At 38.9% G+C, this 20,898-nt stretch overlaps 3 protein-coding genes across 3 annotated transcripts; 2 read left to right on the top strand and 1 right to left on the bottom strand.

Moving 5' to 3' along the window:
- The first annotated feature begins 3,982 nt into the window (after nt 1-3,982).
- LOC148575651 (uncharacterized) lies at nt 3,983-7,783 on the top strand. The gene is made up of 5 exons (XM_088502473.1): nt 3,983-4,271; nt 4,446-5,286; nt 5,513-5,710; nt 5,928-6,857; nt 7,261-7,783. Exons 1-5 carry the CDS (start codon nt 3,983-3,985, stop codon nt 7,781-7,783), a joined length of 2,781 nt encoding a protein of 926 aa, XP_088358599.1.
- Nucleotides 7,784-11,426: 3,643 nt separating this feature from the next.
- FLA1 (FASCICLIN-like arabinogalactan 1) lies at nt 11,427-13,217 on the bottom strand. Its single transcript, XM_016318318.3, has 2 exons — nt 12,409-13,217; nt 11,427-12,311 (listed from the first exon to the last, which is right to left on the bottom strand). The coding sequence occupies exons 1-2, from the start codon at nt 13,114-13,116 to the stop codon at nt 11,751-11,753; spliced, it is 1,269 nt and encodes a 422-aa protein (XP_016173804.1). The 5' UTR covers nt 13,117-13,217; the 3' UTR covers nt 11,427-11,750.
- Nucleotides 13,218-17,265: 4,048 nt separating this feature from the next.
- On the top strand, nt 17,266-19,098 carry LOC148575650 (uncharacterized). Its single transcript, XM_088502472.1, has 2 exons — nt 17,266-18,028; nt 18,116-19,098. Exons 1-2 carry the CDS (start codon nt 17,266-17,268, stop codon nt 19,096-19,098), a joined length of 1,746 nt encoding a protein of 581 aa, XP_088358598.1.
- The last annotated feature ends 1,800 nt before the right edge of the window (nt 19,099-20,898 follow it).

Below are 20,898 nucleotides of genomic sequence, written 5' to 3'. Positions count from 1 at the left end.
TTCAAATTGTTCTATAATAATAAAAATAACTATACACAGATTGTTTTCTTCATATATTGTTATATCTCCCCCATGTATCAGTAGGTTTGTCCTGTGTATAATTTTATTTTATTTTATATTTAAAAAATAATTTTATAATAATATAATAATTAAAAGTATTTGATCCGACACGATAATAAATTTATACATACTAATACTAATACGAAAAAAATATGAATAAATAAAAATATGACATATAAATTATATTATTTATTATTTTTATCAATATATAAATTTTTTAAATAAATATATTATATTATTTTTATATTAAAATATTCTTATAAATTATTACAAAACACAAAGAAATTAACTTTAATTTAAAAAACTTAAATATTTTAATTTTTTACAAATATTATCATTTAAATAATTAAAAATATAGATAAAAAAAATATGTTCGTCTCTTGCCTTTCAAAGACACATCATTCATGAGTTGCCGTGAGAGGACAGCAAATTAGCACTAAAAACCCACAAAAGATACAAACACGTCCCACATCGAAAGCCACACGAAATCTTTACTTGTTTAAATATGGAATTCAATACCCCATTGGTCAATGTATAGGGAATGTGGGATGGGATTTACACGTGACCTTATAAACCCTAAACCGCCCTTATTCTTGACAGGGAAATCTGTTGTTGGAGGGTCTTTGTCCGCTGTTTCCCCTCGTGTGTGGAAAATACAAAGAAACAGTGATGCATGGCACGTGTGCAAGTCCACGATGATCCATAGAGAGAGGTTAGTAGGTAGTGCTGCGGGCCATCTATTGTATGATGTCTATAGCGGTTCACTGTGATTTCCTCGCCTCTCTCCCATTCCCTTTTTCACTCGAACCCCATCTACCCATCTTTGGTTAGCATTGCTAATGAAATGGATCATTGTAATTATGTTGACATAAATCTATATTATTTTTATATGTTATATATTTGTACATACAACTTAAAATTTATGGACCGATGGGAGTTATTCCGACCATATGTTTCAGAAACAGTCTCTTACTTTCTCTAGCTCTGAATTCTGGTATTCTAACATTCTTAGTACTCATTGTATTTATGTATCAATAAACAAAAATTCATTTACTCTTCTTTCAATCCATATTGTTGTGTACTCACTTATCAATAAATAAATACGATGAATGTCAGGGGATCAGCAACTTTTGTAATCTGTAGCCATTAAATAATCATCAATAATAGTTTTAATGGTGTGAAATTTCATCTAATGCCTCACTTTTCTTTGTTGGTTATATGCTGGTCAAAATTTAACAAAGTTGTTGGTCCCTAAACTTTTTCAATAAAAAGTTAAAAACTAACAGTGCTTTCTTATTTTTGTTTCATAATTTTATTTTGATCATAATATAAATAAAAAAATTAAATAATATATTTTTAAATATTTTTTATTAAAAATATATTATTTAATTCTTTTAATAATACTCATGAACTTTTTCCTGAAAACACACTGTTATTTGATCATTTGATATCTTATTCCTTGATTATATTTTAAAAGATAAAAAATAATGTATAAAAATTAAAATATATATAATTATTTGATTAATAAAAAAAAGTCACATGATGTGTATTGTTTTTTTATCTAGTGTTAAGAGTATTAATTTAAATATAATTTTCATTATTTTTTATTAATTTATTTTGTTTGGTAAACTCCATTGATCTACCAAATGTTAAATTAAATGATCTAGTGACGATCAATCTGATGATCAAATGTAAATAACATAGATGTAGTATGTTGTGTTAAATATTACCCTAATGATATGATAAAATAATACATATGTTTTAAATATTACATGAATAATTAAAAATTGTTTTTTAAAAGAATAAAATAATAAAAAAATTTTTATGATGAATCAGATATCTTTAAACTATAAACGTATATCACCAAGGATTTTAGAGTAAAATTTTTCACACTTTTAATAGCCACACAAATAATTTTTTGAAATTTTTTAGTTTAACAAATTATAATAGTGTCACCAAATAATGACATTATTTATAAAATGGTGGTGTAATAAAATTTTAGAATTTAACCTGATCCATACCCACAAAACTGGCCCAACGTTATATCTCAGAAAGACCACATTCAACAAACAGAACGCGAAATACTAGGTCAAAAATCAAGCCAGTTAGCTTCAGGATAAGTATCCGTGCTTAAGCTCGGATACGGGGCCGAGAATCTCGGACCGAACTAATGTACCTCTTCATCTTAAATAGCGCTACACAGATAGTCCTAAGCACACACAGAATTCACTCTATTATTGTGATAGTTATTAAGATATTATTAGCATTCCTGTGCAGAGACTTGACTTAAGCATCGGAATCAGATAGCCTCAAGCACACATAGAATTCACTCTATTATTGTGATAGTTATTAAGATATTATTAGCATTCCTGTGCAGAGACTGACTTAAGCATCGGAGTCCCTTTTGCAGGTGCTCCATAATGCTCGGACGAGGTTGGACCGGTGGCATAACCCTCAGCTGAAGAATACCACAAGCACTCTAGTAGCTGTCACCGACCTAAACCTCGGATCGAGAGCTGAGACAAGAACATTTGGTGACCACCGTGGGGCCCTAGAGTTTAACTTTGTCCCACCCCATTATTTTAATTTTTATAACATATCCATATCCGCCTTGTACTTTTTCTTTGCAGAAAGGGAAGCATGACTGACCTCTCGGAGACTCAGCAACATCCTTGAACCAATGCCGACCTCATGGCCGCTAATGCCGTCCTGCTAGCAGAAAATCAGCGGATGGCCGAGCTGTTAGCAACAATGCAGAATAATGGAGAACAGAAGGATGACAACAAAAAAGCAAATGCCGATCAACACGAAGAGCATCAGTCAGAGTCCAAGACAAAGACAGGGGAAACACCTCCCAAAACTGGAAGACGACGAACCAATCCCTTTTCCGAAGAAATAATAAATTTCAAAATGCCTAAGAATTTACACTTCCTATGACTTTGACACCATATAAGGGGATTGGAGATCCTAAAGTTCATGTCACAAAATTTGAGTCTATGATGTTTCTTAATAATGACTTCGACCCCATCCTATGCCGATCTTTTCCAACTTTTTTCGATGGAGCTGTCTTATTATGGTTCTCTAATTTACCTGTAGGATCCATAAACAGTTTTGATGAGTTTGCCAAGATGTTCATCAATCATTTTGCAGCGTCCAAAATCTATGTGAGAGACTCGGACTACCTCAGCACAATTAAGCAAGGACAGCACGAAAGCCTAAAAGACTACATGACACATTTCGCAATAGCAGCCATGAAGATTCCTGACCTTAATCCAGAGGTACAGTTGCATACTATCAAGAGTGGCCTTTGACCTGGAAAATTCCAGGAAGCTATCGTTGTGGCAAAACCAAAGACATTAGAGGAGTTCCGAGGCAAAGCAACTGGACAAATCGAAATAGAAGAGCTATGCGAAACATGAAGGAATGAGAGACCACCGTTCAGGAAGGACGAAGACAGACCTTACAGGTCCCATAACAAAGATCCTAAAAAACCTTTTAAGCTAGTTTCAAAATTCGATTCATACACCAAGTTCAATACCAAAAGGGAAGACATAATCAAAGAAATCCTTCACAATAAGCTCATAAAACCGCCAAGAAAAGCAGGTACGTACCAAGACCAAAGGTATGTCAACAAAACAAAGCTCTGCGCCTTTCACCAAAAATTCAGCCATACCACAGATGAATGCGTGGTGGCTAAGAACACATTAGAAAGGCTGGCACATCAAGGTTTGCTAGACAAATACATCGGCAGGCAAGTGCAGAAAGATCCGTCAATCTCGGACGAGGTAGAACACTTGAAGACAAATAGCGAAAAGTCTCAATGGCAGAATAGTCAACCACCAAGAAAGTCATCAATTACATTTCAGGAGGGTTCGCGTGCGGTGGAGAGACAAGCTCGGCCAGAAAAAGAAGTTACAGAACTATGTTAACAGTACAAGACGGGACGCCATCTAACATACCTATATCCAGAATCCCTGATATAACATTCACAAGCAAGGACTTTGAGACCAAAACTCCTAACCTCGACGACCCTGTTGTCATCTCGGCAACAACTGGAGACCTCCTAATCCGGAAAGTCCTATTAGACCAGGGAAGCAGTGCCGATGTCATGTTTCTATCAACCTTCAAGAAGATGCAATTGAACGAAAAAGTGTTACAACCATCCTCCGACGAACTAGTCGGATTCTCAAGGGAGAGAGTCCCTGTAACAGGTTATGTTTGGGTAAGGACGACCTTAGGGGAACATCCTCACTCGAAAACTTTAGACATCTAATATTTAATTGTTGATTGTTTTAATCCTTATAATATTATTTTATGAAAATCATCTTTAAATGCTTTTGGAGCTATAGTCTCCACTATTCACTTTTGTGTTAAGTTCTGTTTAGAGAAAGGATCTATAGCAACGGTACATTTAGACAGGAGAGAAGTGAGACAATGCTACAACGCATGTGTCAAAGTGGCTCAAACGCCAGCAACGAGGATAAACTCGGTATACAATGCCAGCGATATACCAGCCCTTGCAGAGCTGGATCCTCAGATCAATAATGAACAAAGGCCCACACCAGTAGATGATTTAAACAAGATAAGCTTGACAGAAGATAAGAACCAGTACACTAACATCGGTTCTACTTTGCCTGCAGGATACACACAGCAGGTAACAGACCTACTCCGAGCCAATGCCGACCTATTCGCATGGACCCCAGCCGACATGCCGGGGATACACCCGGATGCTATATGTCATAGGCTGCCCTTGGACCACAAAGCTCGGCAAGTAAAGCAAAAGAGAAGACAACTCGGGAAGGAAAGAATCGAAGCAGCAACAAAGGAAACACAAAAACTGATAAGTGCAGGGTTTATCCGGGAAATACAATTTACATCACGGCTGGCAAACGCAGTGATGGTAAAAAATAACTTAGGAAAATGGCAAATGTGCATGGACTTTACCAACTTAAACCGAGCATGCCCAAAAGACTCGTATCCCTTGCCATGCATTGACAAGCTCGTCGACAACACTTCTGGCTATCAAATACTAAGCTTCATGGATGCGTATTCAGCCTACAATCAGATACTCATGCACCCCGCCGACGAAGAGAAGACAACCTTCATAACCGATCAAGGAAACTTTTGTTACAGGGTCATGCCGTTTGGCCTCAAAAACGCAGGTGCTACCTACCAGAGTTTAATGGACAAAATATTCCAAAAGCAAATCGGGAAAAATATGGAGGTGTACGTGGACGACATGGTAGTCAAATCAAACACTGAAAAAGAACACCTGACCGACCTAAAAGAAGGATTCAATCAATTAAGAAAATACAATATGAGGCTCAACCCAGAAAAGTGTGCGTTTGGAGTATAGGGAGGAAAATTTTTAGGGTTATGCTCACTCAAAGAGAAATAGAGGCAAACCCCGACAAGTGTAATGCAATCCTGAACATGAAGTCACCATCAACAGTCAAAGAGGTGCAACAACTCACAGGAAGGCTAGCCGCCCTATCAAGATTTCTACCAACAATGGCAACAAGATCGGATCACTTCTTCAACACACTACGAAAATCAAAGAAGTTCGAATGGATAGAGAAATGCGAAAACGCATTTGCCGAGTTCAAACAGATACTATCATCACCACCCATACTGGCAAAACCAAAACCCGGTAACCCATTATATTGTATCTTTCAGTATCTGCTAATTCAATTTCATTTGTACTTGTAACAGAAGCAGGTCGACAACAAAACATAGTATACTTTGTCAGCAAAATCTTGCAGAATGTGAAAACGCGATACCCAACCATCGAGACGCCTAAGGCACTATTTTCAGAGCCACAAGATCATAGTACGAACGAATCAACCATTGCGACAAGTACTGATCAGGCCCGACCTTGCAGGAAGATTGACCAAATGGTCCATCGAGTTATCTGAAGATGACATAGAATACCAACCTCGAGGCCCTTTAAAATCCCAGCCACTAGCTGACTTTGTAGCAGAGTTCACCACCACCCCAGATAGTTACTCGAAATGGGAACTATACGTTGATGGAGCTTCCAACGAAGGCGGGGGAGGAGCTGGAATCGTACTCCGAGACAATAACGAACTGATAACCGAGCAATCAATAAAGTACATGTTCCCTATCAGCAACAACCAGTCCGAATACGAAGCACTTTTGGCAAGCTTACATTTGGCAAAAGAATGCGGAATACAAAGTATCAAGGTCTATTGCGACTCCCTGCTTGTGGTCCAACAGGTAAATGACCTCATCCAGGTACGCGAGCCTTCATTAGAGCAATATCATGCGCAGGTAAAACAGCTAATCACACAATTCCAAAATTTTCAAATAACACATATTAACAGAAATGAGAATCATAGGGCAGATATTTTATCTAAATTAGCTACATCAAGAAAACCAGAAGATAAGACCAACTTGTCACAAATAACACTAGAATATCCAAGTACTTGCAACAACCTTGTTTTAAGCTTGTCACGGGCAAAAGATTGGAGGACCCCATACTTCACCTTCTTGAAGCTCGGAGAAGTACCTCAGGAAGAGCCAAACCAGAAACTCTTCAGAAGAAAGGCCAGTTCCTTCACCATCATCCGTGACAACCTATATCGTAGAGGATTTTCACGATCTCTACTCAAATGCCTAGGAGAAGAAGAAGCCGACCTTGCCATGACCGAGGCTCACGAGGAGATCTGTGGCACACATGTGGGAGGCCGAAGTCTCGCAGCAAAGATACTGAGAGCTGGGTACTACTGGCCGTCGTTAAATAAAGATTGCCTGGAGAAAGTACGCAAATGTGACAGGTGCCAAAAATTTTCCCCGATCATACACAACCCGGTCGAGATGTTACACACAATAGAGGTCGCATGGCCATTTCACAGATGGGGGATGGATATACTCGGACCCTTCCCAATTTCAAAGGGTTAGGTAAAATTCCTTTTAGTAGCAATAGACTACTTTACAAAATGGATAGAGGCTCAACCACTGACTAAGATAACAGCGAACAAGGTAAAACATTTCATTTGGAAGTTTATTATATGCCGATATGGATTACCTATGGATATTGTCACTGATAATGGTAGGCAGTTCACAGATAGAAAAATAGCCTCTTTCTTATCCAATTTGAATATAAAACACCACTTTTCCTCGGTTGAGCACCCACAAACTAATTGGCTCGCCAAAGCAGCTAACAAGGTCATTTTGCAGGCACTTAAGAAAAAAGGAAATATTAGCAAAGGGAGAATGGGCCGAACTGGTACCCGAGATACTTTGGGGATACAACACTACCCCACAAAACTCGACCAACAAAACACCTTTCAAGTTGGTCTTCGGATCCAATGCCATGATCCCAGTAGAAATCTCTCAGGGATCAATAAGGACAAACCACTTTAAGGACGGCGTGAACAGCCAAACAAGGAAGACCGAATTGGACACACTAGAAAAAGTAAGAGACGAAGCAAGGATTAGAAGCGAAGCAATGCAAAAAATAATACGGAACAAGTATAACAAGCGCGTCAGACCTTGGACATTACAACAAGGATACCTCGTCCTCAGACGCTTAGAAGATGTTCAAAACCCACCAGGCCAAGGAAAGCTCATCGCTAACTGGGAGGGACCTTTCCGAATTACTAAAGTACACAGCCGAGGAGCATACTCGATACAAATTTTAGAAGGAGTCGACTTACCAAATACTTGGAACATCTCTTCATTACGATTGTATCATACTTAGTCACTTGTACATTTTAAAGCTCGGAAGGTACTCTTTTTCCTACTGCCAGGGTTTTATCCCAAATAGGGTTTTACTCGGGGAGGTTTTAAAGAGGCCGACCACTTCAGAAGCATTTAAATGACATCCAAGGTTGCACAAGACACCATTCTCAGATCATATCTACTCTAACAGAATTTCTACAATTGTAAACTTTCATATGCATTCAAAAACAAACAGCACACATCACAAACAAAGTCATAAATTGTTTGGCAACTAAACTACAAAACGAACAAAAAGAGTTCTTTGGACGGACAAAATCCGCCAAAATACAGAATAAAAGTCACAAAATCATTTCTCTCCTACATTAGCATTCTCATCCTGGACTTCATCTCCAGGCTCATCGTCAACCAGTTTTTCCCCAATCACAATCTTGGTAACGTCAAATTGACTAACGTCGAATTCGGGGGTGAACACATGAACCTGACTAACTGCTCAATCAAATTCGGCAGCGAACATCTCTAAACCACTATCTTCAAGCTCCTGAATCCGAGCAGTCAAACTTTCTTTTTCAACATCATATTCTTTTGATTGTTGTTGAAGAGTGCGGACTTGGTCCTACAGAGTTCCTATCTCACCCTCCAAGTCTTTCATCTTTTCCATCAGATCCATAATAACACCATCCCTCTCATTCAGTGATTTTTCAAGATCTGCTATCTTCCTGGCTTCCTTCTTCTCCTGAGCGCCAGATAGCTCCAGGACCCGACCAACACATAGGAGCCTGGCAGCTACAACCTACGAAAATCATCAGTTATTTATAAGTAAGATCCCAAGCAAACAAGGCAAAACAAAACCATAAAACCTTACCTAAACATATTGGCCAACTGTTTCCTTCCCAGCACCATTCAAAAGCTCAAAGTCAGAAGAACTCTGAGCAACTTTCTCAGAAAGCGCGGCATAAGGGAAATGGTCGCTCCAAACCGAGTCCAAACTCCCACCAGTAACAAAACCATGCAAACACATTTGGTTCTTCAAGTTACCCCTAACCCGGCCACTGCTGGCGAAATCAAATCCGAAAAGAACCTCGAGCGAATCCTCAGGCTCTGGACTCTTCCTCTTCTCACCCCGAGGAACCGCACTAGACTGCGCTCCTTTGGCATCCACTTCTTTCAAAACATTGCTAACTGAAGCTCCCTTTCCCTCCCGTTTTTTTCTCTAAGAAAGTACGCATCTTCGCTAAGGACAAGCTCGGAACCCTCCCACCTGAAAACGAAAGCATGCAACAAAAGCTCGGCAAATATAAACAGCAACAGTCAAAACAGCAAAAACCCTCCAAAAGCAACTCACCAATATATTCGGCCAACCCATCAGGGTTATTTTCACGCTGAAGAAGCTCAGCAGTAGACAACAACTTACCAAAAGAAAAACATTCAATAAGATACTCCAGAACAAAATCCTCTTCCTCGGACCTCCCCAAGGCATCAAGAACCGGCATAGGCTCAGGACACCAATAAAGGGGAAATCTCTCACACAACTCCTCGTCAAGGAAAAAAGGATATTTAGTCTCAGAGGAACAAATTTTCACAAACATCTTTTTAAAGCTTTTAAAAGAGGACTTAAACAAAGCGAATAAGGAACGCTCCCGATAGCTGCTTAAGTTTATCCAGAGGCCTTTACGCACTCCCTTTGATTGAAAAAGCGAGAAAAACAAGTTAGGTTAGGGCGTATGGTCCAAAAAGGCCATCAGAATTTCAAAAATGCGAAGAAAAGCCCAAGAGTTTGGATGAAGATGGGAAGAGACGCAGTTCAACTGAGTAAGAACCAGACACTCAAATTTTATGAATGGAAGTTTCACATTCAACTCAGAAAACAGGCAGGTATAAGCGTAAAAATACGCCCAATCTCCCTTCCTCTCGCAGACCCTCTCTTCTCCATTACATGCAATCAACTTAACACCACAGTGAGAACCTTTACGAACCCAGTCACAAACGTTAAGTGAAGCTAGCATCTTTGGATTTTGAAAAAGGGACGCGCGACACTTAACGCCCACATGAACCCAATCGTAAAGGTCATCCTTGACCTTGACAACTTTGTCTTCTGGCTTCATCATCACAAACCAATAAAGAAGAAAGGTGAAAACGAAGAACACTAATATCTCGAAGCCATCCTCCCCTGAAGAAGTAAAATGAAGAACTTTCCCACACACCACAAAATTTACCAACGCAAGAAACACTATCACACGATCAAATTCACAGTCAATTTCCAACCGTCGGATTGATAAACTGTTCACATGACCAACGCAACATTACCTCGAATCTAGGACCCACTAACATTTATTTCCAAACATCTTTTCAGAATACCCAAATGACAATAAATGCAACCCTTCATTTTGCTCATTTCCTTTTACCTTTTTGTTTTTTATTTTATTTTCCTTGTTTTCCATTTCTCGAGTTTTATTTCCTAAACATTCTTAGCCTGGAAGTCGGAACAAGTTAAGCTTGGGGGCTCGGATATAGGTCAAACAAGGTATAACGACAGTTGACACTAACCTTAACTTGCTCCTGACCAAAGCAAGTCAAGCTTGGGGGCTGTGATCCGTACCCACAAAACCGGCCCGACATTATACATCGGAAAGACCACATCCAACAAACAGAACGCGAGATACTAGGTCAAAGATCAGGCCAGTTAGCTTCAGGATAAGTATCCGTGCTTAAGCTCGGATACGGGGCCGAGAATTTCGGACCGACTAACGTACCTCTTCATCTTAAATAGTGCTACACAGATAGCCTCAAGCACACACATAATTCACTCTATTATTGTGATAGTTATTAAGATACTATTATCATTCCTCTGCAGAGATTGATTTAAGCATCGGAGTCCCTTTTGCAGGTGTTCCACACTGCTCGGACGAGACTGGAACTGGTGGCACAACCCTCAGCTAAAGAATACCACAAGCACTCTGGTAGCTGTCACCGACCTAAATCTCGGATCGAGAGCTGAGACAGGAACATAACCCAACTTGGTTATTGAATGATATCTTTATTTTAGTCAATTTGCACTTGCAAATTTGCCATCAATGAACTATGATGTAGATGAGTAAATTGATATTTAGGGGAACTTGCACTGTTGCACATTGATAGCTTGAAAGCACTAGATCCTGTTTTGACTAAGGTGGTTAACTAGTTTTTTACACAAAGTTGCAGCTGATATACTCTGTAAAGTCCACAATGGTGCATAATTTTCTTTTTTTTTTTTTTTGGGGGATATTATGCAAGTTAAGAGGCACAAATGATGATCCCATGTGGTTTGGCATACTCCGATAACAAAAGATTTCTGGAAGGTTAGTGAAATTATTAACAGATCCCAAAAAAGACAATTAAAATCCGAAAACAGCAACAGAGACGTTGAAAAAGTACAGGAGAATCTAGATTTCAAAGTTAGTGAGGTTTCTTGCTTTTAGTTGCACAGCTGATCAAGGTAGTTCACTTGTTATAGATCCCCCTAAAAGTGTCGCGAAAATAAGAGTTTACTCTTCTCCTATAGTCCTTTAACCGCTTAGCACATTCATCAGCCTCACATGAATATTTCCGGAACTAATTGTAGAGATAGGACCGACATAGACACATTGATAATCTCATGATTTTAACCAAATCTATAATAATCATCATATAACAAACCTAATGGTGCTTCATAGAAACAAAAGTACGCAATAATTGAAGGGGAAAAGGATAGTAAGGCAAACTCAATTTTCAATTTTCAGCTTTGCAGCTTTACAATTACATTACAATCACTCACCGCCAAAAATAAATTACATCGTCAACAAAATAGTTAATCAACTAAAAATACAAACAGTCAAAGAAAAATGCTAAAGGGAACACCATTTCAAATTCCCTTTAACTCCTAGCTAAAACAACGGCAACAGTAACAGCAACAGAGCCTTATAATTTAAGTAATTAGCTTTTCTTTCTCTTTTTGTTACAGAGGTCACAGTTTACAGCAACGAAAACCCAAAGCACAAAGTCACAACCACGAATATGACGTTAACGTACCTTGCGCCGTTAAACCTAACAGCGCCATTACCGTCGTCAGCACTCTCATCGGCGGCGTCACTGGGCGAATCCGCAGGCGCTGTTTCCTCATCTGCCGGCGCGTCGGCCGCCTTCTGCTTCTTCTTCTTTCCCCCTTTCTTCGGCGATGCAGGAGCGTCCGCGACGGCTGGCTCCGGTGCGGGCGCGGGCGAAGGAGACGGAGCCTGGGCCTTGAAAAGCTCCCTGGGAAGCAGAACCTTATCAATGGTGTAGATCGCGAGCGGGTCTTCGTCAATGAGCGTGCCAGTGATCTTGGCAGTAACAATCTTGGTCTTGAGCGTGACTTGATCACCGTCATTCTGCACGGTGAAGTCGAACTTGCTGGCTCCATCGGTAGCAAGCGTGTTCATCAAACCATTGTTTGACTTCAACATAGCCATGCTCTCATAAACAGGCGTAGCATGGTACTCCAGCAACGACGCCTTCCCAGCTGCAGTTAGGTTCTTATACTTGGGTAGGAATGCCTTCAGAAGCCAACAAAACGGTTACAACAAAGTAACTAACTAATTTGTCCAAATTGACAGTTAGGATGTAACTAACTAACTAATTAATGGTGATTACCTTAAAGGCGTCATCCATGGAGCAGAAGACGGTGAGTCCGCCATCCACATTGTCCGAAAAGGTGGACATAGCGTCGGGGGAGGCAGAGAGGGTGTCGGCGAAGACCTTGCAGCCATGGCGGGACATTATGGAGGTGAGATTTTGCTGGCTGGGTGCGGGTGTAGGGGCTTCCGCTGCGGCCGAGGGGAGTGGCTTGCTGATCTGTATTATCGATATGTTGTAAGGGATTTCCTCCAACGATTTCACGAAGAATGCGGAGAGGGCCCCGCCGTTATTCTCGGCGCCGAAGCCCACCTTTCCGCCTCGGAGGTCGGTGATGTTGACGAATCCCATGGAGCCGGGGGCGGTTCCTGTGGCCTGAAACATAGTGGCGGCAAGGGCGGTGCCGTTGGTGATTTGGTGGAGCTTCTTGGCGCCAAAGTAGTCGAGGAGGACGTGGAGGGACAGGATGTTCTTCAGAGTGTAGATGGAAGGGTGCTTCGACAGCAGCTCGTTCATGGCACCGTTATCAATGGCGCACACTGTTATGGTGGTTCGCCGGTTGATCTCCGGCGCAAGGTGAGTTAGTGTTAGGTACTTGTTGAAGGTGGAGAAGTCGGGGTGCTTCTCCAGAATGCGGGTTATGTTGTGTGCATGGGTTGTGGCGGCGGCTAAGAGGAGTAGCGTGACCACAAGGGCCGCTAGATTCGCAAGCCGGAGCGGCTGCATTTCTGAAAGGTTCCGAACTCCGAAGTTAAGACGGAGAATGAGATCTGCAGACTCGGGTGGAAACTGGAAAGTGAACACTTTAGACTGAGAAGTAAGGACAGAGAGACAAAGAAATAGTAATAAGGAGTGAATAGTAAATACTAAATAGGGCTTGAATTGGAGATTATTACGGTTTATGCCATTGTCAAGAAATGATTTGTTATAAATTATAAATATGCGGCATACGGGGCGGTGCTATGTGAGTTTGATAGCCTATTAATTATTTAATTGGGAAAAAAAATTATTATATTAAAATAACAAAATCAATAATCAAAATTAATCATAATATATTTATAGGTAAAAATATATAATTTAATTTATTTTTTAATATATACATAACATAGTTAATATAAAAATTTTCCCTTTGTTTACATATTTAGCCAATAAACAAAAAAATGTTAAAAACTACTGGATTCATATAAAGATTTATGTTATTATAAAATATTTTTTTTTTAGTCGATACAAAAATATTATTTTAATTCCTACAAAATTTATAATATTTGTAAGTTAGTCTTTTAAATGTTGATATGGTTAACAGAGATCTATACCAGCATGGCAGCATAGTAATATAGCTAAAAAAATATTGTGATTATTAAAAGATGTTCCTAAATGAATAAAGATTAGTTTGTATTGATTTTTAAAGAATAATATTTATTTTTTATTTTTTAAAATTTTTAAATATTAAAAATAATTTTTGTTTTTTATTTTTTTGAAAATAAAGTATTGTTAATTTTGAGAAAAAATAAATAATTTATTTCTTTTAATAAAAATATTTTTTTAAAAGATATATTTAAATGTGTTTAAAACTTAATAAAAGTATCTTGTTTTTTGTAAAAAATATTTTTTTATTTAAATAAATCAATCCAAATCAACATTAAATTTCATTCCATAATGAATACAAGAATGTTTTTATGTGATTAAATTCCTCTGGATATAATTAAATTGGGTTGGTTTAATTAATTCACTAACTCACTTAAATAAGTATCAAAAATTTAAATTTTATTTTGTACATATAATAATTTATTATCCTGTGAAAAATATACTGTCAAAAATAAAAAAAATAAACAAAAACTCCTCTGCATATAATTCGTTCAACTGAAGTTGAACTTGTTCTTTTTTATGGATGAATTTTACATTTTTATGGATAAAATATATTTCAAAACATCGAAAATATAAAATGTAGATATTTGTAAATGATATTCTGACCCTAAATTAATATAAGTGAATATTTTATTTTTTATTATGTGTATAAAAAATATACCTAACTTGAATTCTAAAGTTTGATTTTACTATTGTAATATAATTAAGTGAATATAAATTATTATTATTATTATTATTATTATTATTATTATTATTATTATTACGAGAATGGTAATTTTGTTGATAATCGAGTTATAACAATAATACTAGATTATTGTCTAAATTATTCATTAATTTTGACTGATTTATAACGACTGGAACATATATAAAAAGATTGACGCTTTTTTTATTAATTTGAGTGTTATAAATTGTTTATACTATGATCCAAAAAAGAGTCATAACTCAAATGAAACTAATCTATTATAAATTATGGTGAATTTTATGATGTTTTTGTTATGATGTTTAAATTGTCTAACTTATTTTTTAAAAAAAAAAATATTTAAAATAAAAAAAAATATTAAAATTTATTAAATATTATTTATTTACTTTTTTTAGTAACTTAGGTACAATGTGATAGGTACCATAGTATTCACCATAAACTATTAAGATTTATCCAAAAAGTCAAGTGAGTTGACATACTCGACCTACTTGGGACACGGACAATACGATCCGTACCCGACTCGACTTGTGCAATAAGTATCTTGTCAAGTGGAAACTCAGGTGAAGTCGACTTCATGTGAAGTTGATACCTAAGAGTCGTTGAATGAAAATTTAGTCAAATCAGTCAAATTATCTAACGGCTCTCAGATATAAACTTCACGTGAAGTCAATTTCACCTGAATTTACATCGTCTTGTCACCTCAATATTTTAGATGTTATATTTACATATCAACAAATTATCTTTACATAGAATAATTTTTAAAGAGTTATGCTAGATAACCAATGATTTTTTTTAACAACATGAACAATCACTAATTAAATAAAAACACACTATACTTTCAAATTACCTACCTAGATTTTAATATTATAATAACTATCTGTACACCTAATAAAATGAACATTCGATATATCTATTGTTCACATTATTTAGTATTTTTATTATTTACCTATACTTTTCTATTTTGCTATTATTTAAGAAAAAATTTTTTACTACTATAAATAGAAAAATTCAGAAGTGATGATTTAATCATTATTTATCTCTATAAATACTTCATTAGATTTATGCATTTTTCAATTCTAATTTCCATAAATTTTATCTAAAATTTTTGTTAATTTATATATCGAAATCTTTTATAATTACCCTGTCATTATTTGAAGTAGACACAAAGTCATCTCAGTTCCTTCAATCAATTCTTAAAGAGAGTGGTTCATCTCAAAAAATTTTCCTTAATTATTTAATATGGTGTGATCTTTTGTTTCATTCAATGTTTTTTTTTACATATTTTTTTATATTTTTTTAATTTTGTTTAAAAAATATAAAATAAAAAATTATACTTTACCAAATAATAAAAAAAAAAAGGAGAGAATTCATTCTCCATCTCCTAAACACAAATTTTAACAAAAAGTATAAGGTATAGTTTGGACTTTTGGAATTTTATTTAGGACTTAGGAGGTTCTTCAAAAAGAATATGAAAGAGAAGCCAAATGGAAAGATTTGGGGAGTAAAAGAAACAAGTCGAGAAGTACATCACGTGACTTGAGCATCCTTTCTGGTTTCTCTGGAGAAGGAATAAAGTTTAATTATATTAGATTTTGGTTATATACATGTTTTTATTTCTTTAATAAATTTAATTTTGATATATTAATACTTAATAGGTTACAAAATTATATATAATTATTTAATTATATTTATAATTTAGATAATTTTTTATTCAATAAATTTAAAATTTAATTATTTTTACTAATATAATTGTTACGATGGGTAACCGGAGATTAACGGGCTGGAAGGCGTTGGTTGGCCCAAACGTATGAAGGAGGTGGCTTTCGAATGGATCTGTTATTCGGCGTTCCTCCGTCCGACTTGTATGTGTGAAAGAATGGGGGGTGGTACCTGCAAAGACACTCCGATGCCTAAGTTAGCAAGAGTGTGAGCAGGTTAGAGAGTATTGGAACTTAGGGATACCTGAATGGTGTCAGCGTATTTATAGTGGTGAACCAATAACCACCGCTGAAGTAGTGCCACCTTTTTAGGTGGATAACCGTTTCCATATCTTAGGGAGGTTAAGATATGGCTCTATGAAGTGGTTAGAGAGTTTTTAGGGGTAGTTACTCATTCGAATGAGTGTTATCTGCCAGCTAACCCTCGTATCCGACTTCTTTGGAGCAGGTCGTGTTCAGTACCGACTTCTTGGGATGAAGGCTGGTACTGGGTGAGGGCCAACCCTTTGGGTTGGGCCTATTTGCTTGGATCCTGGACCTTTATTATTGGGCCAGGGTATGAACAGTGCCCCTACTCGAGCCCAATTTCTTTTTAGGATTGGGGTTCGAGTATTCAACTCGGGGTCGTAGCCGATTTGCAAGAGGACCGACGTGATTTTTCTTGACCTTTCGGTTCTGACAGTTACGTCCAATCAAGCGTCGTGTCCGTTAGGGGTGTGCGTAGGGATTTAATGGCCTTGGTAACGGTGCATCTTCATTAATGATTGCCCCGATTTTACCATTATGCCCCTAACGTTCTTATAAATACTTTCCCTCTCTTTCGTTGTTTCGTTTCTGCGATCTTTCAAATTTCCCTTGCATTCGTTCGTGCTGCATTCTTGCGTTTCGAAGGCTTTTACTTCCTCCAGTCTTGATTTCAGACTTAAAGGTTAGCTTTTTCCCCTTCTGTAACATGCTTTCTATTTGCGTGCCTTTATTTTGTGGGTAGATTGGTTTGTAGGCTTTAGTTCCGTACCCCCTCCCTTTCGAGACCGTGTGTTGATTTTCCTTTTCTTTTTGTAGGTTTCTTGTCACCCCTTTTAAGAAAAGAAAATGGCTTCCGTAGATGTTCTCTCTCAGTGGGTTGATGTCACGGTCCTAGGGGAGGAGCCTTCAGTCGATACCGAGTTTATCACCCACCTTCGTACTCACCACAGAATTTGTACTTCTGAAGAGGATGAGCCGAAGTATGAGTTGGTAGCCCCGGGTCCAGAAGACCGGGTTTGCTTCAGGAGGGCCGACGAGGCGGCCCCTCATTTCTTTTTTATGTATGAGAGTATGGTCACCCGTTTGGGCGTTTTTCTTCCATTTTCAGAGTTTGAAATGTCTGTGTTACGTCATTGCCGGGTTGCTCCCACCCAACTTCACCCCAACTCTTGGGGCTTTTTGAAAATTTACCAATTTATCAGCCAGGCCTTAGAGTTCCCGACTTCTCTGAGGATTTTCTTCTATCTCTTCCATATGACCAAGCCCTTCAGTGGGCTAAATAATAAGCAACAGTGGGTGTCCTTCCGAGCCATACAAGGCCGGAGGCTTTTTACCCTTTTTGACGAATCCTTTCACGATTTTAAAAGCTATTTTTTCAAAGTTCAAGCAGTAGAGGGTCACCACCCCTTTTTCTTAGATGAGAGTTCTTCTCCTCGCTTTTCTCTATACTGGTTAGAGGCCTCCCCCTGTGAAAAATATGGTCTGGACGACCTGGACGAAGTGGAGGCGGCCATCGTAGGGTTCCTCCGAGAAGTGTGGGGGAGGGCCCCATACTTGGATACTAAAAAATTTCTCCAGGGGCCGCCGACTTTTGTCCAGTCACAACTAGGTAGCTTTTTGCGTTTCTCATTTATTTCCGACTTGCAATTTCTTTTACCGACTTGTCTGACTTTTAGCTATCAATTTGTTTTTGCAGAGATGGCAAAGAAAAACGCTCAAGAGTCTTACCAGAGGGTTCAGGAAGCCAAGGCAAGGTCTCGTGCCAGATCTGGTGGTGCTAGGGCGGTTGTCTCTCCTCCTCCTCTTCCTCGGAACGTCGGGACTCCCTCCCAACCTATTGTAATTTCTTCCTCTGCTTCCTCTCTGCCACCCCCTCCTGTCCGACCTACTCCTGAACCAGAGCCGAAGAAGCGCAAGACCTTAGAGTCTGGCGCTTCTGGTGAGGCGGACGCTCTTGCGTTCGTCCGAAAGAACATTTATCCTCATGCTCGTATGAGTATGGATGATGTTTCTGTTCGGCACTACCTCACCACTGTGGTTGAGGAGAGTCTCAAGACGGCGGGGGTTTGTGGCAAACTCTTAGATATATTTGAGAAGACTCCTCTCAGCTCTTTAGGGACAACCTCGAGGGTCGAGGAGCTGGAAGGCAGGCTTCGCATATATCAGGAGCATGAGAAGGAGTTGGAGGGGAAAGTTGCCAAGCTGAAGGAGGAGAGAGGCAGCCTCCGGGAGAAGGAGAAGAAGTTGCAAGCCCAATGCAACATGGAGGTGGATTTGAGGAAGGCAGCGCAAGCCAGCTACAACAGTTTATTTGCTGATCTTGTGTTTGTAAAGAATGACTTGCTGAATGCCCGGAAGGCCTATACCGAGTTGGAGGACTCTATTGCGGATGGTGCTGATGAGGCTTGGAGGGTTTTTAAGGAGCAGGTCGGAGTCATTGCTCCTGACTTGGACCTTTCTCCTTTGGACCCTGATAAGATTGTTATTGATGGTGCCATCGTGGATCCTCTTGTCCCCGTGGTGGAGTCTGAGTCTGATTTGAAGACTCGAGGGCAGAGGATCATAGAGTCCCCTCCTCGCTCTAAGGACGCTCCGAGTTCTTCTGGCGCTCCTCTGACTTTCTCTCCAACTCCTGGTCCTGGTGGTGGTGATCCTTCTACTCCTCTTGCTAAGAAGTGATTTTGGCTATTGGGGCCCGGCCTGTGGGCCCCTCTTTTTAAACTCTTTTATATTTATTTGTTGATGTTTGCAACAATTTTTTGGCCTTTTAGGGCCGTAAACAAAACAAGTTTTCGATACCCTTTTTAATAAGGGTTTAATTTAGCGTTTAAATGAATGCCCTTTTTCGAATAAGGGTTTTGAGTTACCTTATGCGCGCATGCTTTTCTATTCGTGGTTCTTTTGACTCTTTGATCTTTTCTGGAAAAAACCTTTCCTTTGGGGCTTGCCTGCTTTTCTGAATCTTTTTTTATCTTCAAGGCAGCCTTATAACTTTTTCTTAGCTTTTTCCTATCTCTTTTTGTTATTCCTAGTACTCAATTTTGTTTCATTGAGTTTTTCGTGACTTAGGCTACTTTTGCGATTCATTTTAATTTTACTCGACTTCGCTTTCCGACTTATGAGTCGGAGTGCTCCCGAGTTTATCATGATCGACTTCTATAGCCTCTTTACGCCGACTTGTACCTCGTCGTTTTATCCTGACGACCATCTAGGTCGGTTCATGGGATTTTCACGTTTTGTCGAGCTTAAATCGGCGCGTTTCGTAGAAAGAGAATAAAAAGGGAATTTAAAAGAGATATTTAAAATGAAAGAGATCTTTATTAATTGAGGAGGTACCTTATTGCTACTAAGGGTTTTTGATAATTTATTTTCCCTTAGCCCCTACTATGATGCCTCGTTAAAAACCCTTTTCAAAAAAAACCCTTTGATTTTGGGAAAAAATCATGAAATTGGGAAAAGAGTACATCAGGGAGTAGGGTTCGCTTTTAGCTGTAGTACCTTTTCATATTACAAGCATGCCATGATCTTGGTAACTCGTTGCCGTCGAAGTCGGTTACCCTATAATAGCCTTTTCCTAAGACCTCGTTGATCTTGTATGGTCCTTTCCAATTAGCAGCGAGCTTTCCTTCCCCCGATTTGTTGACTCCAATATCGTTTCTGATTAGGACCAAGTCATCTGGGGTGAAACTCCTTCGAATGACTTTTTTGTTGTATCTCGCGGTCATCCTTTGCTTCAACGCTGCTTCTCTTATCTGGGCTTCTTCTCAGATTTCGGGGAGCAAGTCGAGCTCCTCTTTGTGCCCTTGTATATTCCTGATCTCGTCGTGGAAAATCACTCTTGGGCTTTGCTCATTGACCTCTATTGGGATCATGGCTTCTACGCCATAAACTAGTCGGAAGGGTGTTTCTCCAGTGGCGGATTGGGGGGTTGTTCTGTAAGCCCATAGTACTTGTTGGAGCTCTTCAGCCCAAGCTCCTTTCGAAGCCAGTAATCTTTTCTTCAGCCCTGCCAGTATGACTTTGTTGGCTGCTTCGGCTTGCCCATTGGCTTGTGGGTGTTCCACTGAGGTGAACTGGTGTTTGATGTTCATACTGGCTACTAGGCTTCTAAAGGTGGAGTCGATGAACTGGGTTCCGTTATCTGTGGTAATGGAATAAGGTATCCCATACCTTGTGATTATATTTTTGTAGAGGAACCTCCGACTTCTTTGTGCAGTGATGGTGGCCAGTGGTTCTGCTTCTATCCACTTTGTGAAATAATCTATTCCCACTATCAGGTATTTGACTTGTCCTGGCGCCTGGGGAAAAGGACCTAATAAATCCATTCCCCATTTCGCAAAGGGCCATGGGGAGGTGATACTGATGAGCTCCTCTGGGGGGGCCACGTGGAAATTTGCATGCATTTGACATGGTTGGCACTTTTTCACAAAGTCTGTGGCATCTTTCTGCAAGGTTGGCCAGTAGAATCCAGCTCGGATC

The sequence above is a fragment of the Arachis ipaensis genome, chromosome B1 (genome assembly GCF_059453495.1).
Source record: "Arachis ipaensis isolate K30076 ecotype BB chromosome B1, ASM5945349v1, whole genome shotgun sequence".
NCBI classification, from domain to species: domain Eukaryota; kingdom Viridiplantae; phylum Streptophyta; class Magnoliopsida; order Fabales; family Fabaceae; genus Arachis; species Arachis ipaensis.
This window is presented reverse-complemented; position numbering and strand designations above follow the sequence as displayed.